The 27,541-nt window shown below is 40.5% G+C and overlaps 3 protein-coding genes across 4 annotated transcripts in view; 2 read left to right on the top strand and 1 right to left on the bottom strand.

The window, feature by feature from the left end:
* The window catches only part of LOC148103302 (polymeric immunoglobulin receptor-like), a 796,664-nt gene that overhangs the window by 226,221 nt on the left and 542,902 nt on the right, over positions 1-27,541 (top strand). The window lies entirely within an intron of this gene.
* Positions 1-27,541, bottom strand: part of LOC118456030 (cell adhesion molecule DSCAM-like) — a 533,233-nt gene that overhangs the window by 254,824 nt on the left and 250,868 nt on the right. The window lies entirely within an intron of this gene.
* LOC148103322 (uncharacterized) lies at positions 1,799-26,385 on the top strand. 2 transcript variants are annotated; one of them, XM_087831805.1, is made up of 5 exons: positions 1,799-1,816; positions 2,259-3,294; positions 15,383-15,386; positions 25,160-25,436; positions 25,605-26,385. In XM_087831805.1, the coding sequence occupies exons 1-5, from the start codon at positions 1,799-1,801 to the stop codon at positions 26,370-26,372; spliced, it is 2,103 nt and encodes a 700-aa protein (XP_087687931.1). In that variant the 3' UTR covers positions 26,373-26,385. The 2 variants fall into 2 exon arrangements, with proteins under 2 accessions (XP_087687931.1, XP_087687937.1); XM_087831811.1 differs by lacking the exons at positions 1,799-1,816; positions 2,259-3,294; positions 15,383-15,386 and adding exons at positions 15,419-15,625; positions 23,572-23,675 and having other exon boundaries at positions 24,792-26,385.

Genomic DNA, 27,541 nt, shown 5'->3' with positions numbered 1-27,541 from the left:
CTTCAGGACAATGTCACATCAGTGCACTGAACTCACTATGTTTTCCCTCTAACAGCCTCCACATGTTCTCACTGTAATTTCCCCTCATGAATGAATTTATGCTGCACTAATGTGAATGTTTGGAGGGAAATCAAACGCATTTCACACGCAGTACTCGAGCTGACTTACCTTTGTTTGAATGACGACTTGTACGCACTGACTCCACAGACAAGTTACGAAAATTTGTCAGGCTACGACAATAGCGCTAGGTCTTCAGGGTTTCTACTCCACGGCAGTATTTCATACGGGTCCACATTTCCAATGCACGCTACTTTCTGCAAGTACCGCCGCATCGCCTCTGGACGCAATCGGTCTCTATACAGTTCATTCTCTTTTGAGCTGCTTTTAAGCATCTTTCTTGTAGTCGTCGTTCCAACACAGTGTGTTTGTTTTGATTCGTAGACCCCGAAAATGGCGCTGCGCTTCCACAATGCATTGCGGCGTGACATACACTCCAAAGCCCTATACCATATATCAGAAAGAGAAGACTCAACCTCCCTCATGACCCTAGGAGATGTGTGATCTATGCCAGAGCATTCAGATAGAGGAGTAACTCCTCTTTTCACGGATCACAGAGTTACTGCAGACCTCCTAGGATGAGACATTCTTCCAATCTACAAAGGATTGTATACTTAAGCATATATGAGTATATGTTTCTAAGCAAAAATGTACATATATAAACCTAACAACCGTGTACCACATAAAATCGGTTTGAGGTCAGTAAACACAGCCAGAATTCATACATAAGGTGCACCAGATTATAAGGCGCACTGATGATTTTTGAGAAAATTGAAGGATTTTAAGTGTGCCTTTTAGTGCAAAAAATATGGTAGATTACGTCAATTAAGCGTTATAAGGGGGAGGGTGGGGGGTGGTTTCCTATTATTTTTGCTAGGAGTTTGCAACCATATTAGTTAGGTTGTTTAATATTTCTGCTAAGTACTGTTTAGAATACCAGAATAAGGAGGATGGTGTAGGTTTAAGTAAATTAGATTGATCAGTATTGCTGAACTATGAAATATTTTGGGTGAAGTGCATACAGGTGTATACAGCTCACCATTGCAAATTCTTTGCAGTCTCTCTCTTGGTTTGTTAAAACGTCCTGCATGTGTGAGTTGCTGAAGCATATGTCGCGGTTCCACCCTTTTGAAAACAAAAGAATGATGGGACTGAGGCAATTTTCCCTCAGGATGGCCAGGCATCGCATGCCGGTGATTTAGCAAAACTCACCTGAGGAATCCTGCTTGACAACGCCACATTTTTATGAAAAATTTCAAAATTAGCTGCAATACACCCTGTGAGCTGGATTTGAAGTGGGTTTAATAAACACTTGACAATTTGAATGGAAACATGCCAGCAAACACAAGGATCATCTCGGAAATTCGGCCGCCACTCTTATATCTTATATACACACCATCACAGACACTCTCAAACAAAGAACATTCCACAGCACATCATGCATACCTAAAGCTTCAGTCCAGCTCATCCTTGACCTTCTCCCACGCTAAGAAACGTTATGACCACCCGTCACCTCCCTTAAAGCAGGATGTCTGGAGATCTTTCAGTCTACGATGGGTCCACTGTGGAGTCACTGAGGAGTTTAGTCATGTTTATTTGCTCTGCTTCTTTTTGTCAGGGATAAAATACAAATATATACTTTTTGTGTCCCAGCTGAGTAACAGGAGGAGAAGAGTCTGGTGGTGCAGCAGAGGAACAATTTCAGCCATTTGGACTCAGCTCAGCCACTACAGAGGAAACAATGACTTCAACACAAAAGGTGAGAAAAACATCACAGTTACACTGTTATTGAAACTGTGTGCACAGCTGGTCGGTTTTTAAAAACCTGTTAACAGCAGCTTTATCTTTTCCATCCTGGGCTCCTCCATATATACAGAATCTACATTCACAACCAAAAACCACAGAAGTTACAAGAAAATACAAAGATCATATTTTCTCTACACACATTGAAACAACAATATCATCAAATGAACTCACAATTTTTTCTGAAGTAAAAGAGTTTCTCTACTGATCAATATTTCTTCAATAATGTCATTTTAATTAAAACTCCCATTGTAGCACATCATTGTAATGTGATCCTATCACCAGAAGGTGGTGGAAACACACCTACAATGTGTTTTTGTTTACATGTGGAGGGAGTTTCAGTTTGTTCCACGACTGCATTTCACTCACTGCCTCTGTTTGTATCTCTGTCACTGCAGGACCAACATGGAGCAAGAAGTCAGTGCTCTAAGGAGGTCGACAAACATCACAGAAGAAAGGGAAAGAAAACCTACAGCTGTGATGAGTGTGGGAAGGAACTTACCCGGGCTGGAGACTTAAAAACACACCAACTCATCCACAGTGGAGTTAAACCTTACAGCTGTGAGTTGTGTGGAAAGTCTTTTACCCAGGCTGGAAGCTTAAAAACACACATACTCATCCACAGTGGAGTTAAACCTTACAGCTGTGAGTTGTGTGGAAAGTCTTTTACCCAGGCTGGAAGCTTAAAAACACACCAAATCATCCACATTGGAGTTAAACCTTACAGCTGTGAGTTGTGTGGAAAGTCTTTTACCCTGGCTCAAAGCCTAAAAACACACCAAGTCATCCACAGTGGAGTTAAACCTTACAGCTGTGAGTTGTGTGGAAAGTCTTTTACCCAGGCTGGTAGCTTAAAAACACACCAACTCATCCACAGTGGAGTTAAACCTTACACCTGTGACTTGTGTGGAAAGTCTTTTACCCTGGCTCAAAGCCTAAAAACACACCAACTCATCCACAGTGGATTTAAACCTTACAACTGTGACTTGTGTGGAAAGTCTTTTACCCAGGCTGGAGAATTAAAAAAACACCAACTCATCCACAGTGGAGTTAAAGCGTACAGCTGTGAGTTGTGTGGAAAGTCTTTTACTCAGGCTGGAGGCTTAAAAGAACACCAACTCATCCACAGTGGAGTTAAAGCGTACAACTGTGACCTGTGTGGAAAGTCTTTTACCCAGGCTGGTGGCTTAAAAAGACACCAACTCATCCACAGTGGATTTAAACCTTACAGCTGTGAGTTGTGTGGAAAGTCTTTTACCAAGGCTGGAAGCTTAAAAATCCACGAAATCATCCACAGTGGAGTTAAAGCTTACACCTGTGACTTGTGTGGAAAGTCTTTTACCCTGGCTCAAACCCTAAAAACACACCAAATCATCCACAGTGGAGTTAAAGTGTACAGTTGTGACCTGTGTGGAAAGTCTTTTACCCAGGCTGGTGGCTTAAAAAGACACCAACTCATCCACAGTGGATTTAAACCTTATAGCTGCGACTTTTGTGGAAAAAGTTTCAGTGACAAACACTACCGAAATATTCACCTACGGATTCACACTGGAAATGATGTTTACTGCTGTGATCAGTGTGGAAAACTGTTTACAACAGATGCACAGTTACAACAACACATGTTTAGACACACTGAGGAGAGACCTTATAAATGTGACCTGTGTGAGAAGACTTTTAAATCTCCACATCAGCTGAAAAAACACCAAAAGATCCACACCAGAAAGTAACTCTACAAGTGCAGTTACTGTGAGGTATGTATTTAGTATCTTGTGATTTTAACCTGATTGTTTGGAATAAGTCTGATCAGTAAACTTATGGAGTTATACTGAATGAACTCTTTGGAAAAATGAAGAGTCATTTTCGCTCAGTAAGCTGAGTTTTGTAATGTAAACATTAAAATGTAATTGGACGTTGGCAGAGATGCTTTTTATTTCAGGCAACGTTCAGGATAAAAACATTGAAGGAATTCCCTGACTTACAATGTCTTTGTTTAGAAGTGGAGCGACGCACATGGATCCATTTCTCAACCCTGTTGTCACTGTGGTGGTGGCAAAGAGTTTCTCTGTGGCCTTTTGTAGAAAAGCTTCCAATCATCAACGGGACCAAAAACCACATCAACGTAGCCACACTGGAGACAAAATGAACGACTGCAAAGAATGTGGGAGAGGCATCCACACACCAAGTACATTAAAAATACATGAACTCTTTCACAGTGGGGTCAAAAAGCACATCTGTGACCAGTGTGGGTCATCCTTCACCACTGGACATGAGCTCAATGAAAAAGCATAAGCGAATCCACACAGGAGAGACACCATACAAGTGCAGACACTGTGAAAAAAGCTTCTCACAATCATGTCATCGTAACAAACATGAACGTACACACATGGAAGTGAACATCAGCTGTGACCAGTGTGACAAGAGCTTCAGGAATCTCAGTTCATACTCCGAACACAAACGATCCCACACTGTAAATAAACTGTTTCACTGTTACCAATGTGCAAAAACCTTCACTTCATTATCTGCTCTGTGCAAACATCAGCCTGATCATGCAGGACTGAAATCACTGGATCACAATGAATCTGAAGACAGAGAAAGATCCTCTTCTGGTTTCAGGCTCAGACTTAAAAACCTTGAGATCAGGCTCCACAGAGTTCAGATGTTTACTCCTGTAAAGAGTGTCAGCTTAGGTCACACTTGGATCTGATGAGGTAGCTCTGATTTCTGGAGCTGCAGTGAATAATCCTGAATGTTACATTTAGGAAGCTGCATGTATAGATATGTATATCAAGTTTATGTATTTTCCTTTGAGGGATTTAATTCTCTAAAATGTTATCCCTGTTACATTTTAATCTTTGTTCCCTTAGGACACAGTAGTGTTTAGTAGTTGTATTCATTTTATGTGTTACCTCAGTTAAATTTCAATCCTTCATTCAAATTTAATCTTTTGCTGTTGTAAAATCTTCTCTTAAATCATTGTCTCCCAAAGCTGCAAATAATTTCACAGCAGTTGCTCTTAAAACTTCCAAAATGAACTAAATCTGTCCACCAGCTTTGAAACAACACCTGCTGTGACTTTATGTCCAGAAAAAAGAAACTCAAGCTAAACTGGTTTTGGGCTGTACTTCACATAATACCAGTTTGTACCAGAAGATGGAGCAGTGAGTCAGTGTAACCTTTTTTTAATTAGGCAAAGAACACATTCGTATTCACAGTGGCAGCAAAGAAATGTTGAAAGTTAAAAACAGCAGCACACATCAGGACCATTTTAAAGATCACAGGTGATTACTTTTACTTAATTCAAATTCCTTCAAATTTTTGGCTCCTCCTTTCACTTCAGTGTATTTACTGTATCCTTGAAGTCCACATGTTGTTTTTTAATGAATTCATTTTGATCCACATGTTCTGCAGCTGTTTTCCTGTTGATTTGAAGTTTATATTATGAAATCCTGATAATGTTAAAGCGTTAGTTATATTTGATGAACTCTGTGTAAAGTTTGTCTTATTAAACAGTTTGGTGTGAAAAATGAAGAAATGGTCTCAGAACAAGTAGTTTGAGCCATGATTTCAGATTCAAACTAATTTAACTGTTTTCAGTGGTACATGTGGAGCTTTATTACAGGAGGAGGCTTGGCTGTTCTCCACTCACACAGAACAGGGTTCCTGCAGCTCATTAAAAACTCTGAAATGATCTTCAAGGACCAAAATATTTGATTTTTCTCAAAAATGTGCTGTGGGCATGACGTTTTTAGAGAGTGTGTTTAAGATGCATTGTGATTAACATCTCACACATTCCAATAAAGCAGATGTTCCTGCATTGCAACAGTAGTTTGCAGATGTGTTCTCCCCCCTGCCCGTGTGCACGACTCTCACTGAGCACCACTTTGAAACGCAGCTGATTGGCAGATTCCCTTGTCTGCAGAGTCCAAAGACAAAAATGGCCTTCTCCAATCTGTGTGGTTCGTACCAATTCGTCACACTTCCGTTTGGCTTGTTTGAAGCCCCGGCCATTTTTCAGCACCTCCTGTAGCGATAGCTGCGTCTTCACACTGCATATGCTGTTTCCTACCTGGATGATGTCGTCATTCATAGTGATACCTCGGTGGAGCATGTGCAGTGGTTGGTCACAGTCCCGGATTCCCTGAGGCAGGCAGGGCTGATGGCAAACCCAGAAGAAATGTGTGGTTGGTTGGATGGAGGGAGGTACAGAGTTCTTTGGTACAATTTTGAGACCCCATTTGGAGGCTGATTACACCACAGTGACGTGATGAAGGCTGTCCCAATTTCAAATGCGGCCGGAAATGCGCCCTTCATTTCCCCGGACTTGAAGGATGAGTCAGGTGTATCATTTGTGGCCCAACATATCCCAGAATTCATAGCGAAGCTTTGACTGTGGCTAATTTAAAAACAAAAAAATGGCAGATGGCAGAAGTGTGGTGGCCGAAGAGTAAACTTTTAATTGTAAGTATTGAATTTTTCAACCTCATCAGTTAACGCTGTCCATGCAGATATTATAGATTTGTAAATGATTACCTAACTATCTTGTCAACACAAAGTTCTTTATTGACAGGCAGTGGGGAGAGGGGACACTTGGGCAGTGCATTTACTGCATATAATGTGTTATCAATCTTTTCATCTTTTCTCATTACCCACAGCTACATCCACTTCTGTTGGGCTTAGGCTACTCACTAGGGCTGGGTATCATCAATGATTTAATCTATTTGATTAAATTCAATTTTGACTCAGTAACTGTTTCAAAGAAACTGAGGATAAAACACAGAAAAACAACAAGCTAAGCGTTTTTCAATTTGGCATAATTTTAAAAAAATTATTAAACAACAAAAATGAAGCTTTCTTTTGGTCGGAGAGGAACAAAAGCTGCAGCTCAGAATCAGTGAGATGTTGACTTTCTACCCCGACGGCGTGTCCGTGTTCATGTCGTCGGGTGAGAAAGACGACATGTCACTGATGCATCGGGTCCGCGCTTTGTGTTCACGTCTTTGTGTGGAATCTGTTCACCTGCTCTCATTTATTGTTTTAGCTGTTTGGTGGTCATTGAAATAGTTTTGTGAGCTCCCTGTGTTTCTGGCAAAATACATTTATATTTAGAAATCGATTCATGTTTTAATAAATCAATATCCCATTAATTATCGCGTTATTAATCGATAACGCGTTATCAATTGGTATCGCATCAGTATCGGATCCATTCTTGCCTGGTTAGATTGATTCTTTACTTTCATTTCTGCTCTTGTTTGCAATGCTGTTCATTTGGCAAAGACGAAACAGCCAGGTCGCCGGACTCGCTGCTCCCGTGTCAGCGAAGAGCAGGCAGACTTTGCTCCTCCTCCCATCCTATGTGTTCAGATGTTACGCTTTCATGTGACGTGACTTTGGGGGATTGTTAAGTTGTTTACATATTAGTTATATATTCACCAGTTGTTTTTGTTGTTGAGAATTTTAATTGTAATTGTTGTATTATAGTTTCTCAACAGTACTTGTTTCTGTCATGGTCCTCAGTCTGCCGACTCAGTGTTTTGTGTTTCTTTATGCTTTTGTTTATCCTGAGTATTCTGTTATGATTTGCCATTTGTTAGGTTTCTGTTCTGTGCCTACCCTGGTCCCACTTCTGTGTTCTGTCTGTCTATGGTGCCCCACTGTCTGCGTGTGAATCTGTCTGTCTAAGTTCAGTGTCTCGTCTAGTTCTCTGTGTCTGTGAGTTTCCTGTTTTATTCTGAAGGTCCCCATCTCATGTGAGTGAGTTCAGTTTACGTTTCCCCTGTCCCGTCGGCTCTGATTTCTCCCAGGTGTGTTGCCCTCCTGTCTCCCATCCCCTGATTACTGCTGTGTGTGTATTTTAGCCCTTTGTGTTCTCCTGCTTGTTGCCGGTTCCTCTGTGTTCCATGGTGTCCTGTTCCTCATCTGCGGCTCTCTGCCTCTCACCCTGTTTGGTATCATCTCAGGTTTGTTATTTAGTTTTCCCAGTTTAGGTTTCTTTAGTTTATTGTCCTCCCCCATTGCCGGTTTTGCCACTACTCCACTTTGTAAATAAACATCACTAGCATTATCATCTACTGCTTGCATTTTGGGTCCTTTCTCCCTCCAACACCACACGGCTCGCCTCGGCAGCCGTGACACTTTCTTTTAATTTGTTAACTGGTTTGCATGCACTTTTTATTTTTCTAGATTTTTCTAAAAAATAAATTTGAAAAGAATTGATAACTGTAAACCACCACGGCAGACCCAATGGCATTTTCATGCTTCGCAGCATCATTCATTCTTACAAGTCATCTGGCTTGTAAGAATAAAGGCTTTGCACCCCTGATGATTCACCAGGACAAACTCAGCAGTGTGTGAGCAAGAGGAGGAGGAAGAGCCAGCAGCAGCTGACAGATGGAGAGAATAGACAGACTGTTCCCTGTTTGTGAAGGACTGCTAGAAAAGTTTAAAATAATTAATTGTCTGTCCTGAATCAGTCTTATTAGGTAATGTTAAAATAATTTTATCATTCCAGTGTTTTCAGTGTGGGAGAAAGTACTCAGGGCCTTCAAGTTACACACTATGAAAGGCAGCAACAAGTTTAATATTCAGAAACCTGAAGTATGTATCAGCAGCAGAATGGAGCTAAAAATAAATGTTTGTTTCAGTTCTATGAAGCTTTGAGTATTTAGCATTAGTAGCACTGCTGTGTTTGTTGAATAATATTGCTGTAATTGTTTATATGCTTTATATATTTTGAGGTAAGTTGATTAGTAGTTGTTGGAGTGATTTTGGTCAAAGTTGTCATTGTTGTACTTAAATTTGTAAACCTTGTCTTAAACATCAGGTAGATTCCATGTAAAGGTTCTGGTTTCCTTATTTAGTAAGGAATGTTTACTTCCTGCCATTTATGGGCTCGCTTGTGCTTGTATATGGTGGACCGTTAAAGGGGTTAAACCAGCCAAGCTCCAGACACCAAGAACCACCAATGCCTGAGGGAATCAGCCACCGGCTGGGATTGTGGTGAGAGGAGATGGGCCTCCATATCTCGGGGGGCCTGAGATGTTCCCAGAGAGGTGTAGTCTAAGACCTTACCTGACATAGACACAGACGTACAGGCACAAACGTGCATTCCCACCCTCATGCACACATAAACAAATACTGGGCACTCACCCAATGTGGAGACAGACACAAATGGACAATCTACACCAGGGGCGATTCTAGGATCAGAGCTTCGGGGGTGCTGAGCAACCAGAGAGCTGCCCAACCAGGCAAGATAAACTTTACACGTCACGATGAAACTTCTTCCCTGTCTCTGTTAGTCCCTCCATCCTTAAATATCTCCAGTTGTCTCGAGTTCTCTATAACTGTCTCCTTGGTGCATTTAAACCCCTGTTCCTCCCTGTCCTCGTTGTCTGTTGTCTTTTTCTCCATTATCAGTCATCATAATTTTACCATCTCTGTGCAAGTCTGCAAATTTCTTTATTAAATCATAAGATAAATTCATCAAGTCTCTCTGTGCCTGGGTCCTCGTCTCAAAACATGACATCACTGTTTTATACATTTTAACATTTTTACACAATTTAATCCCCACATTTGTGAAAGAAAAACAAAACACTTTTTTGAAAAAATCTGTAACAAAATCATCAAATCTAATAAAGGTTATTTAAATGCTGCAAATAAGAATGGATTGGAATAGACAAAATACATATCCTTACCTTAATTACTGGGAAAGAATAATGAATGATGCTCATAGTGAGTAAGAAGTAAACTGACTGCATTTTTTGGACAGAGATTCACTTTTAATGTGTATGTATAATATAATACATATACATAAAAAAACACCCCCAAAACAGAATAAATTATTACAAAAAAATTATTACAAAATATTAATAAAAATAACTATAATAATGGAGGAAACTTTGCCTGTGGTAGAATGTATAAAATGTATGAAAAAAAATCTTTACTGCAGATACTAATTTTACTAATTTAATAATTTTTTGTTGTAAAATTTATGAGTTTCATGCTTTCATAGTGGTACTTGGGAGAGCTTTACATTTTATCAGGTGGTACACACTTTGTAAATTACAAAGTCTGTGGCACACAATTTACTACAAATTGAAAAAAAAACTACCACAGAATCCTGTCTTGTTCCTGCTGTGGTTGTGATAGTGAGGACAGTTTATTGTTTTAGGGGGAAATGTTATCAAAACAAGTTTCTGATCCGCTCAAAGTTGTTATTTCAGTTCCAAACTTTTTACACACTGTAAAAAGTTTGAGAAACACTGATAAGTGTATGTGTGTTTTTGGAAAACATTTAAAGCTGCAGTACAGAATCTTTTGAAACCAGCTTAAAAATATTTTTAGAATATAAACAGAGCACTCTCTCTTTACAGCTCATCACTCCACCAGGGCACCATTTGGCACTTTCTGATAGTGTGCAAATGTGATGTACGTACTGCGGCAGTCATACAGACAAGTGGACGGTCCAAAAGTTGGCCTACCTATTACTGGCTGAGGTTTTAGAAGAGTTGTGGCTGAACTACATTAAAATATATCATTAATTTTAATCTCCCCAATCAATTATAATGTTATGTTGGAATGTTGTTAAAGACGGTAAAAAATGTTTCAACCCAGTTTTTTTTTTTTTAGCAGATTCTGTATAGCAGCTGTAATATAGTAATATAATATTCTCTTTGTCAGTTTAACAGTTTCTGTTTTGCCTGTCACTGTTCCCTGTCTGTTTTCTTACCTGGTTCTTACTTTTTCCTCACATTCCCCTCTTTCCTCTCTCCCTCTTTGGACTGACAATCATACACAAATAGATTGTATACAATCAGATGAAAAATTACATTCATCCATCCATCCATCCATCCATTCGCTTCCGCTTATCCTTTTCAGGGTCGCGGGGGGCGCTGGAGCCTATCCCAGCTGTCATAGGGCGAGAGGCGGGGTACACCCTGGACAGGTCGCCAGTCTGTCGCAGGGCCAACACACAGAGACAGACAACCATTCGCGCTCACATTCACTCGCACATTCAATTAGGATTTTCCAATTAACCTATCTTTGGACGGCGGGAGGAAGCCGGAGTACCCGGAGGGAACCCACGCAAACACGGGAAGAACATGCAAACTCCACACAGAAAGACCCCGGCCTGATGGTGGAATTGAACTCAGGACCTTCTTGCTGTTTTGCAACAGTGCTAACCACCATGCCACCGTGCTGCCCTTAAAATTACATTAATATAAAAAAATACTATTAAGATCACTAATGAAAAAGTCCTCTCTCAGTGTACTTTCAACCTAAAGGCAAATAAACAAACCACATGAACATCTAATAAAATATATAAATATTGAAACACTGATCCAATATTATTCCTGATTCACAGATCATTTGATTTTACGCTTTGACCTGAATGTGGCTCCTTTTTTTGAAAAAACTCCCTTATATCCCTTATAAACCTGGCTGTCTCTCTGTACACAAACACACACACACACACACACACACACACACACAAACACACACACAACAGGAGTTATAAGGTTAATGGGCATTCAGTCAGTTAGCTAGTTAGTATCCATTTCTAACAGGACAGTGGTAACAACTTTAGTCTACGGACCATTTTAAGTTTTAGATTTTAAATAGGCTGTATACATTTCAATGGGAGCAACAGAACGGTCAAATGTCACTGATTTTACTACAGAGCAGGACGGATTGTAGGGTAGCAAACATTGTGGGAAAACAAGTTTTCAACACTACAGGTTACCTGGGTGTAATGTTTTTCAGCTAAAAAGAAACATGGTCTGACTCCTACCTAACTATATAAAGAGTAACTGAAGGTGAAATGCAACTAATATGTCCTGTTTTAAGCCAGGCACTTACACCTCCGCTCAGCTGCGTCTCAGCCACCATCGCTCTGGCAGAAAGGGGGCTAGAGCTAGAGTAGGGGAGAACTGGAACAAACCATTTTGGGAGGGAGGGGGGTTATCTATACTTTTGTTGTTAAAATGTTACGTCTCAACCAGAGGTGGGTCGAGTATCCAAAAGTTGTACTCAAGTAAGAGTATCATTACTTTAAAATATTATTACTCAAGTAAAAGTGAAAAGTAGTAGTCAAAAAAGTTACTCGAGTAAGAGTAAAAAAGTACTTGGTGAAAAGGCTACTCAAGTACTGAGTAAGTAGCGAGTAACTGTTTGAAATGTCAGATTTATTTTATAAATAAATGCTATCAGACAAACAAAAATAAATAAATATACAAATTTTAGTATTTTCAAAAGGAATATATGTAAAAAGATTCATCAGCATGAACATCAGACAAGTTCAGGTTCTGTCACGACCAGGCAGCCAACACAAGGAAGAGGACTCAGATGTAGACACCACACAGAGGCTCGGAGGAACAGTGTAAAACAAGATTTTATTTTGGCAAAATTACTAAATATGAACTAAAGCTGAGAGGCTAATGAATCTATCCTCTGGAATTGCTCAAACCTAACACTAACACGCGATGCTACAAACTCAGGGGACTAAGAAACTGAAAATTAACCCACACTATGGCAAGCAAGAGACTCAGAGTAACAAGATTCAATATTCAAGTGAGACACTATGAACAAGAGCTGAACTATGAAGTACTAAACTATCCATCCATCTATTCACTGCGCTTATCCTTTTCAGGGTCGTGGAGGGTGCTGGAGCCTATCCCAGCTGTCATAGGGCGAGAGGCGGGGTACAGCCTGGACAGGTCACCAGTTTGTTGCAGGGCCAACACACAGAGACAGACAACCATTTGCGCTCACATTCACACCTATGGGCAATTTAGATTAATCAATCAACCTTTGGACAGTGGGAGGAAGCCGGAGTACCCGGAGAGAACCCACGCAAACACCGGTAGAACATGCAAACTCCACACAGAAAGACCCTGGCCTGATGGTGGAATTGAACTCAGGACCTTCTTGCTGTTCGGCTACAGTGCTAACCACCGTGCTGCCCCTAAACTATACTATAGTACTAAACTATATTAGAGCAATCTCAGTAATTCACTCAATAGTCACAAAACATGAAATTATGAGACAAGAGTCAGACTACGTGTGTTGTAGCAGAGTAGTTGCGGTCTGGGATGCGGGTCCTTCCTGCTGCTGCGAAGCCAGGGGCGGTCTGCTTGTCTCCACCCCAGGGAAAAGGGTAACATCTCCTGGGTCTAGGTGCTGTTTCCCCCTCTGGGGGCGAGGGTACCTGGACCTGGAGTATAGAGTATGTTTGGGGAGTGTGACACTGTGTGTAGAGCAGGGGCGATTTTAGCCCATTTTTGGGGGTGTCTTCAGTGAGAGCCAAAACAAACGAACTCGTGTAACCTGAGGAAACGGTAAGTTTTCTCTAAATATCTTTTTAGCTGTGGTTAGCTGGATGTCAGTCCTTTTTTTTTTGTCCCATTTGGATCTTTAGCCATCAGAATTGTTGTCTTAAGGCCAAGAAAGATGCCAAGCGGATTTATTTTACCAAGTGGATCATCATGGCCTTGCCATATTGGTCCATTTGATTGACCTTTATTATAATTATGTATTTATTTTATTTTCGGTTGCTACAAACAGTAGCCATGTCCAAACAGTACAAAGATGTCTGGCAGGTGGAATAAAACCATGAGCTCAGTTCCTCGGTCTGGCTACATAAAAACTCTGGGATTTTACAGGTCTGGTTAAAAACTGTTGAAAACTGCTCAGCAGTGGAGGAGTTAAAAACGCAACCAAGGCCACGCAGCAGCATGAGGTTTAACTGAGGTACAGGCAAGAGGAACTTCAAACATCACAGGACTGTGGTCAGAAAACACAGCATCACAAATCTCTACATTAAAAACAGAAAAACCATGAGATAAAACAAGATCAAGTGTGTGTCCACGTTCATGTGTGGGACTAGTTACACATTTCACCAGATTAAAAGAATCAACAAGGCTTAAAAAGCCCTTTGCCATGGGCATATCAGGACAACACACATGAATATTAAAATCCCCAAAAATAAGAACACAGTCATATTTTGGCATGTATTCAGCCAAGAAGTCAACAAAGTCATTCACAAAATCCTTATTGTATTATGTATTTAATTTTATATGTGATAGAAGTGACAGATTTATAAAGCGAGGCAAATTATTGTGATGTCACAATTGCAGGATGATCTACTAACAGTGTGTTTTAATCTCTCTAAGAAGAAGCCACTTCAGTTCAGTAAAAATCAGCTTTCTGCTGAGAGCAGCACCAATTAGTGGCTCAACAATACAGAGTAAGCTCTTGATTCATGCAAGTGTTTCTCTCTGAAAACAGCAGGGAAATTGGGATAAATAAGAGGAGGCTGAAGGAGAATCAAAATGCTTTTAATATCAGAAATAACTGTTCTGAAAGAAATCACTGAGCACTGTGCAAAGTGTTCTGAGGATTAGGACTCGGGTACAGATTTATCGAGAGGAGAGAGGCATCAGTAAAAAAACTGTTTCATCCTTTAAACCTAAACTCTGTGAACAGCTGACTGTTCGATGTGCTAAAGAACAGAAAACATTATTTCCCATCAGACCATGAGCAACAGTCAGGCATGTAACACAGTAACACTTTTATTTTTTCACATATTCAGCAGAGAGAGTTAGCTGTGTGCACTACAAAAAAATAAGCGTAATTCATTTCTGCTTGGTTTCACATAAACTGTATTATTAAGGAAAAATAAGTGGGGCTCACCTCAAAACAATCAGTATAAGATCTGACTGGAGAGTTTTAGGACAGAGCCAAACTTTTGGAACTGAAATAACAACTTTGAGCGGATCAGAAACTTGTTTTGATAACATTTCCCCCTAAAACAATAAACTGTCCTCACTATCACAACCACAGCAGGAACAAGACAGGATTCTGTGGTAGATTTTTTGCAATTTGTAGTAAATTGTGTGCCACAGACTTTGTAATTTACATTTGTGTCACTCATTTAAATCTTATTCTCCTGAAAGTGAAACTCTTACAAACACATATGTCAAAACTTCAGTCACAAACTGACACTGAGTCTCTTCAGTAAATCCAGCAGCTTTTTAACATCAAAAGACGTGTTTGAGCTGCTGCAGATGTTAGTAAATCTGACCCTAAAGGTTCCTTCTTCTTTAAAATTCAAACTTTGTAATGAAAGGATATTTTTAACAGGCTGTTCTCGTTTATATGACCTCCATAAAACAATAGGGTTAGAACACATTGTGACGAAGTAAGATGTTTGTTTTGTAGTCCATCTTCTGCACAATGTAGTTTCAACAGGCGGACATCCGGCGTCACATTGTTATAGAGAGACGAGTGTAAGGCTGTTCCAATTCTCAGCACCGCTCCTCTCTTTTCCTGAGTCCTTAGCAAATCTCCTCCCCACGATGACGTTTTCATCGAGGCCAAGGAAAAGAGTTTAGGAAAAGGAGATAGGCGCTACTTTTGAAATAACACCCCACTTGGTTACCTTCTGAAGCTCGGTCACGTGACCGCGCAGCAACAAATCACAGCAGAGCCGGAATAGGAGGCGGAGCAAAGTGTCTGTGCAGGAGAGGAGAGTCGAGCAGAGAGAGCTGCTTTTTCATGAAACGGGAGTAAAGTAGTGAACTTACAGGAACATATACCACTACCAACGTTTGGATCGATATCTGCATCGATCTGCACACCCTTGTCTCCTGGATTGTAGCTGAGATCAGCGTGAACCACGTGGGTCTCTGCTCCCTGATCTGTTTCCTGTGTTTGGAAAGACTTCCAGCTTCATCACGGTTCTTCTCTCGGTTTGTGGGCTCGTCTAAAGGTAAGCATCGAGCTAAATTTAATGTGGGTTCAGTTTATGCTGAGTTTAGCTCTGTTGAGAATAATAGATTGCTTGGTATACACTGGAGTTAGACAGACTGTAGAGTTTGTGATTGCTTGCAACATTATGATATGGCGGTTGCTAGGGGGAAAGAATACATAAAGAAAAATAGTCTTGGAATATGAACAAAAGGATGGGGTGTAGGCAGGGCTCTAGAGTGTGACCAAATTGGTCGCAAATGCGACCAAATTTTTCAATTGTCCGACTAAAAATATATTTGGTCGCACCACAACAACAACAAAAAATCTCTGCAACTCTCCCTGTTGTCAACAACAGACACACGTTATGCCTCTATCGTGGACTAAACCAATCAGAGATAGTCAGGGGCGGGACCTCTCTGATTGGCCGTGGTCCAGTTGAAAGTGCAGGTGGAGAGAGGGAGGTGAGTAGTTTGAATAAAGCGATATCGACTCATTAAATCCTGAATTGACTTTTAAATATAAATGTGTTTTGCCAGAAACGCCAGATTCTCAGATTAAAGCTCACAAAACTATTTCAACAACCACCAAACATTAAGTGAGAGCAGGATTCCACACAAAGATGTAAACACACACTCGACGCATCAGAATCAGCTTTGTCTCTTCGGTCAAAGGAGCTTGCAAAGAAAAGCGTCTGGACTTCTATAAGTTGCTTGAAGACGTTTCACCTCTCATCCGAGAAGCTTCTTCAGTTCTTTGTCTTTCTCGGCTTTCTCGTCGGGTGAGAAAGCCGTCGGGTCAGCTCTGTGTTTATGTCTCCAACCAAAATTGACCGAGCCAGCAGCAAAAGAAGCAGCAAACTACGCTTCACATTTGATAAATGTCATCATGAATTCCCTCTGACCTTTGCTGTTTTGCTTCCACCACGATAAAAAGCACACTTCATGCACAGCTCTCTCTCTCTCTCTCTCTCTCTCTCTCTCAAGGGCGTAGATTTGGCATGGATGGAAGGGACATGTCCCCACCAATATCCAGCGATTATTGAATTGTCCCCACCAATAATTTGATCTCTTCGAGTAAAGAAAAACAAACCGATAGAAAGGAAAAAACGATCTGTCAACGTCTCATTCACCCAGCGGTGCAGAAAAAGTTAAATTACGTTCTCTACTGGAGTCCTACCTCATGTGACAAATATGGCATTGGCCATATTTGTCACAACATGAAAGGCTCCCTGTGCCTTTCAGGCAGCTCTGTTTAGTTTTAGCAGCGGCAAGCCTGCGCTGCGAGGAGGAGAGGAGGACGGCAGCAACAAGGAAGAACCTGGATATAAGAAAGTATTTTTCAAAGAAACCTGTAAGTCACCTAAAGCCAAGTTCACTCATAAAATGTGTCCGTCATAATAACGTTACAGGCTATGCTAGGCTTTGGCCCGCATCAGTCTAAAATTGTATGTAACCATGAATAACGTGTTTTGTAAACTAACTGCACAACAGGCAGCACTATTAGTTCTCTCAGTCTCAGAGCAGCATTTCTAATTTTGATTGAAACTGTCAGAGAAAACGGCAGCCTCGAGCAAGTCAGGATATTAGTTTACAGAGGCTGTTAAAATTGTATGTCTAACGTTAAATGTTGGTGACACAATAATTTCATCCTAATGGCACTGACATATTCATAGGGTTAATTTTTGAGACAAATATCATGAGGTAGTCATGATTTTGCAAATATTCCACCTTGTAGTGCAGTTTGCACAAATTGTTTTAAAAAGGCACTCACCCTACAAACATTACTGATGAGTCAAGATCTGCACAAATTTACAGAAACACTGAAGCAGCTGCACATTTTATTCTTATTGTCATGTATTTCCTATTTGTCAGGTGACAGTGACGCTCTGCCATGTTGTAGCTCGGACAGAGGTGAGGAGGCGAGGTCACGGGTGACTGACTGATGATTTGGTGCTATAGATTAACTAGTATTTATTATCATGACAATTGTTAGGCTGCTGATGTAAATTGATTCATTAGTGTATATTTGACAAAGAATCTGAATTGACAGGTCTCACTTTTTATATGGCACGAATCAATGTGGTATTTTATCAGGTAGCAATATGTCCTAGTGCAGTCAGAGGGGAAGAGCCAGGGCCAAAGGTGACGCACATCAGGCACATAATAATAATTTTAATCTGAGGATAAAACACATGTACTGGGACTGAAAGAAGCGTTAGTGCTCTCAGAAGACTAAAAAGATGGGTAAGGTTAACAATGACTCAAATGAGATTAAACAATGCTGCTGTGTGCCATGTCCACCAGGAGAAACTGGACAGTATAGATGTAAAACAAATATGCCAGCAGTTTATCTCAGTTAACAAGAGGAGAAGGCATGTGTTTGGCTCCTTCACATAGTGGACATTGAGCTGTTGTGTGGGTCACCAGTAGCCCATGTCTGTTGCTGTAACAGTAGTTCATGTTGAGAATAAAACATCCCAGCTCACTGATTTGATCGGGGCAACAGTGTGGCTAAAATGTTGCATCATTTTGCTGAGAGATCTTTCACTTTGTGATAATCTTAGATGAGTAGTTTTATGGACAAAAACCACCAGGTCGTTCAGTTTTCCCTTAGTGCTAATATATAAGAGATGTTGGTGTACTATAACTGAAGTAATGTTGTTAAGTCCTTAAAGTCATATTCTTTTATTTTCATTGACTGTATTTGAAGCTATCTATAATGAAACGGTGTGGCTCTATGCCCCCCGCCCCTTGGGGGGGCACAGAGCCAAAGACTAGAAAATATGGTGAAGCAAATCTTCCCTTTGGCTTCACTTGCACAAGTGCCAAGGTAGGTCTCCCCTGCAGAATTGGTCTTTCCTTCGTCGGGAGCAAACGCACGGACAAACAGTATCCCACAGTTGTTTATGTTTTTAAACCCTCCTCATAGAAAGTACATCTAGACTTTAGGATAGGTTGCTCCACTTGCTGTGTTGAAATAAGATCAAATTTCATTTTGAGGGTCTGACGTTCTTTAAGGATGCTTTCTGATGGTAAGTGACTGTAGTTTATATCTAGCTGCAAAATATCATCTAATAGCTGTTTCAAGTGCTCAGTGTCAGCTTTTTTTCTTGCTGCTGAAAATGAGATAATTTGGCCCCGAAGATAGGCTTTCAGTGACTCCCATATGACTGAAAAAGACATCCCAGGGGTCTGGTTTCGTTCAAGAAAGTCTCTAATCTCAGATTTTCAAAAAATTCGTGAATGCTTCGTTAGAGAGTAAAAGAGGATTAAAACTCCAGGCACAGTATATGCGATTGGCACCAGGGATGTGCATTCTCATCACTAAGGGAGCATGGTCTTAAATAACAATAGATTGATAATCGCAAGTTTCTACCAGTGGAAGAGCATGTTTATCAATAAAAAAAATAATCTATCCGAGAGAATGTTTTGTGGACAGGAGAGTAGTAGGAGTATGCTCTTGATGAAAGCGCCAAATGTCAACAACGCCGTGGGATTGGAGAAAGCATGTAATAATTTCAGTCAGGAGGGGAACTTCACCTGGCAGTTTAACTTGGTAAGATGATCCAGAGAAGGATCCAGAAACTCCTTACTCTCGCCCCTAAAAGATATGCGCAGTATCTCTGGAAACATTATTCCGTAGCGGACATCTTGACACCCTCAAAGCAGGTTTCTCACGTCGTTAAAAGTGGAGCCAGCTTTGTCAATGCTCGCAGTGTAATCAGGGAAGATGGCCACAGGGTTCCCCTTGTATTGCAACTGACCCCGCTCCCGGGCCTGCCGTAGCACATTGACGCACTCTTGGTAGTAATGGAGTTTGGCGATCATAACTTGAGGTTTCCCGTTAGATCTTCTGGGAGCAAGGTCTCTATGTGAGCGGTCCACCAGGATTCCTTTATCCAGTTGCAGAACATCTTTCAATAGAGTAGAAACTGAGCTGGTCGAGCTGGAACCGGCATCCTCCACAACAGCCACAATACGAATATTGCACCTCCGCATTCTTGACTCCATATCTCCATTCTTTTCTTTTAAGCTAGCCAGCTCAGTCTGTAATCCTGCAGCCGTCTCTTGGAGGCTGACAACCTTGTCCGACCATGATGATAAACCCTCTTTCAGGTCGCTAGTACCGGACTTGACGTTGTTAATTTCTGAGCGGACTGCTGCTGTGTTGTTAGCTATCTCCGTCTTAACTTCTCTTAGTTTGTACTTGAGGGAGTCGAAATCCTCTGCAAGCGGACTTGTCAGTTCTGACCTGATAATCGTGGAGATATCATCCTTCAGAGAGGAGAGGATGTCCGATTTCAGACCTTCATACTCCATCGCGATTCCTGACTGTGAGCTAGGCGACGAGCTCCCACTTGCTTAAGTGTAAGGCCCCTCGGGCCGGTATACTTATATTTTCAGAGTTTAGATGCCATTCCGGTTGTAACCACTAGTCCATTTTTCCCCGTTGGTCACAGGTGTTATGGGAAGTGATAGTTCATTTAAATTAGCCTTTAAAAGGGGCTTGGAATTGTTAAAATATAAGCTAGACAGGCGTGAGCCCATTCATTCACCAGCCACACACATTTCACACAACCCTAATGTCCTATTAGATAATAGGTTTATTCCCATATAACCAGGTGTATGTCATGGTAAAGTCTCCCTCACACATTTGAATTTGAATGTATTTGTTTAAAAGAGACAGTGCAGTTTGACATAGTCCAAGTACAAAACATGAAACTGATGTAACGGACGTAAGTTTATAGCTATTACTAATTTTCAACAATTGTCCCTTGTTGGGCTTACAATCAAAATAAATACATTTTACCATAAATATAAGAAAACACAAATGATTAAAACTCTTAAAACTAAGTAGATTATATTTCTCTAAAAGTGACAATGATGCCAGGGCTGCACAATTTTGCATAAAATGAAAATCACGATTTTTTTGCTTAGAATTGAGATCACGATTCTCTTACGATTTTCTTTTCCAATATAAATATTTATTGCACTTATTAACTGCACATCAACTTCCTAACAGTTGAGACTGAACATAAAAAAAATTAATGTCTCAATTGTCTACTCTTACTTACAAAACCTTAAAATACTTCTAACAGTAACATTTTAAACAGTATTCTTTCCGTGTGTAAGGTGATGAGAGAGGTACGTATTAGGTATGTTTCTTAAAATTTAAACCGCAATTATTAACAAAATATAACGCTTAGTTTGGCTGGACCATAAGTCTGTCATTGCCGTGAAATGTTGTACTGCTTGTAATTCCGTCTCCACCCTTGCCCGACGTGTATAGAACAGGTAGTGCAACATTTGAAAAATAGTTGCAGGACGGCACTGTGTAGCATTTGTCTAGGGTGTTGATCATTTTCCTAAATCCCTCGTTTTGCACAGTGTTGATGGGAGCCATATCTTTGGTCAGGTGATAAGTGATAGCCTCCGTAATTTCTTTGTGCCTGGGGGAGTTTGACTTGTATGGGGAAGTGCTGTATAAGGTTCCCGTTATTGATGTGTGGGTGGTTGACCGGAACGGATTTTCTCCTGTCACTTTCTTGGCCTTTACAGCTTCGTCATATTGCACTTTACGGTGACGTTTAAGGTGGTTATACAAATTCGTAGTGATAGCTTGCGGTGCTGCTACTATGGCAAAACACAGCTTGCAAATTATATCTTTTTGACTCTCATCATCTTCTTTGAAACCAAAAAACTTCCACACGTAGGAATGAGTACCTTTTCTTGGAATTAATGTTACAGTGGGGTTGTCATTCTCACCACCATCAGCGAGCTTTTCCTCTGCACTTATTGTGGTTTCTCCCCTCCGGCAGTTTCTCTCACGTGCTCTCCGTTGTTTTTTCCCCTTCCAGCTGGCTTCTGTATCACGTGGTATGAGGCTCCGCCCTTGTCATTTGTTGAGCAAGACGAGTGAGCGCTTGTTTTCATGCAGATAGGGGCTGTGTCCGAATTCAGGAGAAGGATGCTTAAAATGCCGTATTTCGATACAATGACGTCACGGAGATGCGACGAGTGTTGTCCGAATTCAAAGAGTACTCAAATTGTGGTGACAAATGCATCCTACTTTTCCCCAAATTTTAAGGATGGGTCTGATGTATCCTTCGTGTCCTTTTATATCCCAGGATTCATTGCGGGTCATAGAGGAGATTTCTTTAAGAACCTTTTCTTGGAATTAATGTTACAGTGGGGTTGTCATTCTCACCGCCCACAGCGAGCTTTTCCTCTGCACTCATTGTGTAGGCAGGCAGTTTCTCTCACGTGCTCTCCGTTGTTTTTTCCCTGCCAGCTGGCTTCTGTATCACGTGGTATAAGGCTCTGCCCTTGTCATTTGTTGAGCATGAAGAGTGAGCGCTTGTTTTCATGCAGATTATGTCCCGGATCAAAACGCGGTACAATCGTCATCTTTTTTTCCTTTTTTTTTTTTCCTTACATCATTGTCATTTGGAAATGAGATCGCACATAAGTATGAATTGAGATTGCGATTTTCTAGCATTTAATTGTGAAGCCCTAAATAATGCCATCGAACAGATTTGACATACGACACAGACTTTCAAAATAAAACAGGAAACATGAGAAGCAGACATGACATTACAAACTTGATAACATAAGACACGCAGCATGAAACACAAAGGGTGAGGAAAACTTAAATACAGGGGAAGAAAATAAAAGAGAAATCTAATAACCAAATGAACTTTGCTGACCTAAAGAACTTAAACATAAACCATAAGCATCAAAAATGAACTAGAACTCAAAACACTGGTTCAAAAGACCCAGGAACGTGACAAATGCATAAATAACTGAGCTGCTGAAGTAGGTATATAGTGCTGAATTAACTCAAAACAATTCAGATTAGCCTTGACCGTCTTAGCAATCTTCTTTACATGCTTGTCCAATTTAAGACCTAAATCAAAAATTATTCCTAAAAACTTAAAATCTTTGACCTCCTTTATTTCTTCGTTCCTTAACTGGATTTTAAACTCATCATTTATCTGATCATCAGGAACAAGAAACTAAGAATCTGTTAGTCTCACTCATTTAAACCCTCTGCTGCATTCTGTTCACCCTGCTATCATTCAATCATCTTTCCTAATATAATATTATTCCACTAGTTCATATATCACTTCTCATCTTACTAAGTGAACCGAACAAGATGATAAAATCAGAAACACAGGCTTAAAATACCATCTGGTATTCATGAGCTTCATTGCATGTATGTGTATGTGTTAGTGGGATTAAAACATTCTGTGCTTATGTATGTCATTTTAATTACTTTACCCCTTTTTCTGAAACAAATCTCTGTTTACTACACCTTCTTGTTTCAGAAACACCTAAAGAAGAAAGTCTCTATTGTAGTCAGGCACAGCTAAATTCTGCTTGTGAGTTAACCTAGCCAACCACACTGTGTGTTGTTGACACCTTCAACATGTACCCCCTCATGATGTGTGCCACTTCCTCTATGTCCTCTATTTGTACCACCATATGGAGGACCACACATCGAAATACAGAATTCTTAGATGCTTAGATGATGAATTGTAGAATAAATCCTCCATTTGTAAAATAAATTTAGAATTCCACATTAACAAAGTGAGTTTCAAAATGTTTCGAAATTACCATCCTAGGGGAGCTAGGATGGTAATGAGGTGCTTGAAATGTTGTAGGTGGCTGAGTTTAAACTGCTACCATTGAGATTGATCGGGACTCCATCTTTGTGGATCTATGGAAGTCCATATATACAGAGTGTAGCATCCCCTGGGTAAAGGCAGTGATATGCAGGGGGTCAGGGGTTTTTCCCTTTCAAGTTCTTGTAGGCAACTGATGACTTTCTTTTTGTAGTTGCTTCTGGGGTTTCACCTTGAAGCTTCATAGGTATTGTTGTCACTGAGGAGTTTAGTCATGTTTATTTGCTCTGCTTCTTTTTGTCAGGGATAAAATACATATATATACACTTTTTGTGTCCTAGCTGAGTAACAGGAGGAGAAGAGTGGTGGTGCAGCAGAGGAACAATTTCAGCCATTTGGACTCAGCTAAGCCACTACAGAGGAAACAATGACTTCAACACAAAAGGTGAGAAAAACATCACAGTTACACTGTTATTGAAACTGTGTGTACAGCTGGTTGGTTTTTCAAAACCCGTTAACGGCAACTTTATCTTTTCCATCCTGGGCTCCTCCATATATACAGAATCTACATTCACAATCAAAAACCACAGAAGTTACAAGAAAATACAAAGATCATATTTTCTCTACACACATTGAAACAACAATATCATCAGTTGAACTCAAATTTTTTCTGAAGTAAAAGAGTTTCTCTGCTGATCGATATTTCTTCAATAATGCCATTTTCAATACAACTCTCATTGTAATGTGATTGTGATGGACCGAGCAGTGAAGGAAACTTAGGCACAGGTTAAAGTCCAAAAAATTGATTTTTTTTATTTAACCCAAAAAAACATAATTGGTTAAATATTGCAAAAAGAATCAAAATCTTGGGCCCATAAAAGAGGTCAAAATAACAAAACTCTACTCAAAGTTGACAACACTACTGATAACTCAAACAAACTGACCTAACTTAACGAGACAAAGGGGAAATCAAAGGGCTGATCAAAGGGCTGATCAGTCCACAAAAACAGGAGAAGGGGTAAAGCACACAAAACCTAACTAAACCTAACATAATGAACTCCAATTCCCCCAATGGTCCTGAGTTATGACATGAACCAATTTGCAGTCTTCCTTTAAAGCTCGCTCTGCCCCTTTTCCACCTCTTGGCTCCTTAATCAAGGGACTGGAACAGCTGCAACTAAGGTAACTCAGAAAACAAAAGATTAATCATACATAACAGTGTAAACTAAAATGTGCGCACTTATTTTAGAATGCAGTGTTATGTGGATATGTGAATGAATTCTAAACCAAAACCAGTTATTTATTGTCCTGTAAATTAATTCCTATATTTAAAGAAAGACAAATGTGAATGCAATGTTACTTATAAGCCTCTACACTAACATGGTGGGTATTACCACTGTGTGGCTGTAAGTGCAGCCATCACAGTGATACTATCACCAGAAGGTGGTGGAAACACACCAACAATGTGTTCTCACATTGAATTCCACCAATGGAGGGAGTTTCAGTTTGTACCACGACTGCATTTCACTCACTGCCTCTGTTTGTATCTCTGTCACTGCAGGACCAACATGGAGCAAGAAGTCAGCGCTCTCAGGAGGCCGACAAACCTCACAGAAGAAAGGGAGAGAAAACCTACAACTGTGACTTGTGTGGAAAGTCTTTTACCCTGGCACAAAGCCTAAAAAAACACAAAGTCATCCACAGTGGAGTTAAACCTTACAGCTGTGAGTTGTGTGGAAAGTCTTTTACCCAGGCTGGACACTTAAAAACTCACCAACTCATCCACAGTGGAGTTAAAGCGTACAGCTGTAACTTGTGTGGAAAGTCTTTTGCCCAGGCTGGAAACTTAAAAACACACCAACTCATCCACAGTGGATTTAAAGCGTACAACTGTGACCTGTGTGGAAAATCTTTTACCCTGGCTCAAAGCCTAAAAAAACACCAAGTCATCCACAGTGGAGTTAAACCTTACAGCTGTGACTTGTGTGGAAAGTCTTTTACCCTTGCTGGACACTTAAAAACCCACCAACTCATCCACATTGGATTTAAAGCATACAACTGTGACCTGTGTGGAAAGTCTTTTACCCTGGCTCAAAGCCTAAAAAAACACCAAGTCATCCACAGTGGAGTTAAAGCTTACAGCTGTGAGTTGTGTGGAAAGTCTTTTACCCAGGCCGGAGACTTAAAAACTCACCAACTCATCCACATTGGATTTAAAGCGTACAACTGTGACCTGTGTGGAAAGTCTTTTACCCTGTCTGGAAACTTAAAAACTCACCAACTCATCCACATTGGATTTAAAGCATACAACTGTGACCTGTGTGGAAAGTCTTTTACCCTGGCTCAAAGCCTAAAAAAACACCAACTCATCCACAGTGGAGTTAAACCTTACAGCTGTGACTTGTGTGGAAAGTCTTTTACTCAGGCTGGACACTTAAAAACTCACCAACTCATCCACAGTGGAGTTAAAGCATACAGTTGTGACTTGTGTGGAAAGTCTTTTACTCAGGCTGGAGACTTAAAAACTCACCAACTCATCCACAGTGGAGTTAAAGCGTACAGTTGTGACTTGTGTGGAAAGTCTTTTACCCTGGCTCGAAGCCTAAAAACACACCAAGTCATCCACAGTGGATTTAAAGGGTACCACTGTGACCTGTGTGGAAAATCTTTTACCCTGGCTCAAAGCCTAAAAAGACACCAAGTCATCCACAGTGGAGTGAAAGCTTACAGCTGTGACTTGTGTGGAAAGTCTTTTACCCAGGCTGCACACTTAAAAAAACACCAAATCATCCACAGTGGATTTAAAGCACACAGCTGTGAGTTGTGTGGAAAGGCTTTTGCTCTAAATAGCGACTTACAGAGACATCTAGTTACCCACTCTGGAATTAAGGCGTACAGCTGCGACTTTTGTGGAAAAAGTTTCAGCGACAAACGGTACCGAAATATTCACCTACGGATTCACACTGGAAATGATGTTTCCTGCTGTGATCAGTGTGGGAAACTGTTTGCAACAGGTGCAAAGTTACGACGACACATGTTTAGCCACACTGAGGAGAGACCTTATAAATGTGACCTGTGTGAGAAGACTTTTAAATCTCCACATCAGCTGAATAAACACCAACAGATCCACACCAGAAAGTAACTCTACAACAGCAGTTACTGTAAGCTATGTATTTAGTTTTATCTTGTAATTTTAACCTGATTGTTTGGAACAAGTCTGATCAGTAAACTTATGGAGTTATACTGAATGAACTGTTTGGAAAAATGAAGACTCATTTTCTCTCAGTAAGCTGAGTGTTGTAATGTAAACAGTAAAATGTAATTGGACGTCGGCAGAGATGCTCTTTATTTCAGGCGACGTTCAGGATAAAAACGTTGAAGGAATTCCCCGACTTACAATGTCTTTGTTTAGAAGCAGAGCGACGCACATGGACCCAGTTCTCAACCCTGTCGTCACTGTGGTGGTGGCAAAGAGTTTCTCTGTGACCTTTGTAGAAAAACTTCTAATCATCAATGGGACCTAAAACCACATCAACGTAGCCACACTGGAGACAAAATGAACTACTGCAAAGGATGTGGGAGAGGCTTCCACACACCAAGTACATTACAAATACATGAACTCTTTCACAGTGGGGTCAAAAAGCACATCTGTGACCAGTGTGGGTCATCCTTCACCACTGCACGTGAGCTTAAAGAAAAAGCATAAGCAAATCCACACAGGAGAGACACCATACAAGTGCAGACACTGTGACAAAAGCTTCTCACAATCAGGTCATCATAACAAACATGAACGTACGCACATGGAAGTGAACTTCAGCTGTGACCAGTGTGACAAGAGCTTCAGGAATCTCAGTTCATACTCCGAACACAAACGATTCCACACTGTAAATAAACTGTTTCACTGTTACTAATGTGCAAAAACATTCACTTCATTATCTGCTCTGTGCAAACATCAGCCTGATCATGCAGGACTGAAATCACTGGATCACAATGAATCTGAAGAGAGAGAAAGATCCTCTTCTGGTTTCAGGGTCAGACTTAAAAACCTTGAGATCAGGCTCCACAGAGTTCAGATGGAATCTCCTGTAAAGAGTGTCAGCTTATGTCACACTTGGATCTGATGAGGTAGCTCTGATTTCTGGACCTGCAGTGAATAATCCTGAATGTTACATTTAGGAAGCTGAATGTATAGATATGTATATCAAGTTTATGTTTTTCCTTTGAGGGATTTTAATTCTCTAAAATATTATCCCTGTTACATTTTATTCTTTGTTCCCTTAGGACACAGTAGTGTTTAGTAGTTGTATTCAT

Source organism: Neolamprologus brichardi, chromosome 3 (assembly GCF_056152115.1).
Source record: "Neolamprologus brichardi isolate AB-2024 chromosome 3, ASM5615211v1, whole genome shotgun sequence".
Classification (NCBI taxonomy): Eukaryota; Metazoa; Chordata; class Actinopteri; order Cichliformes; family Cichlidae; genus Neolamprologus; species Neolamprologus brichardi.
The sequence above is the reverse complement of the archived record's forward strand: the minus strand, read 5'-3'. Positions and strand labels throughout refer to the sequence as shown.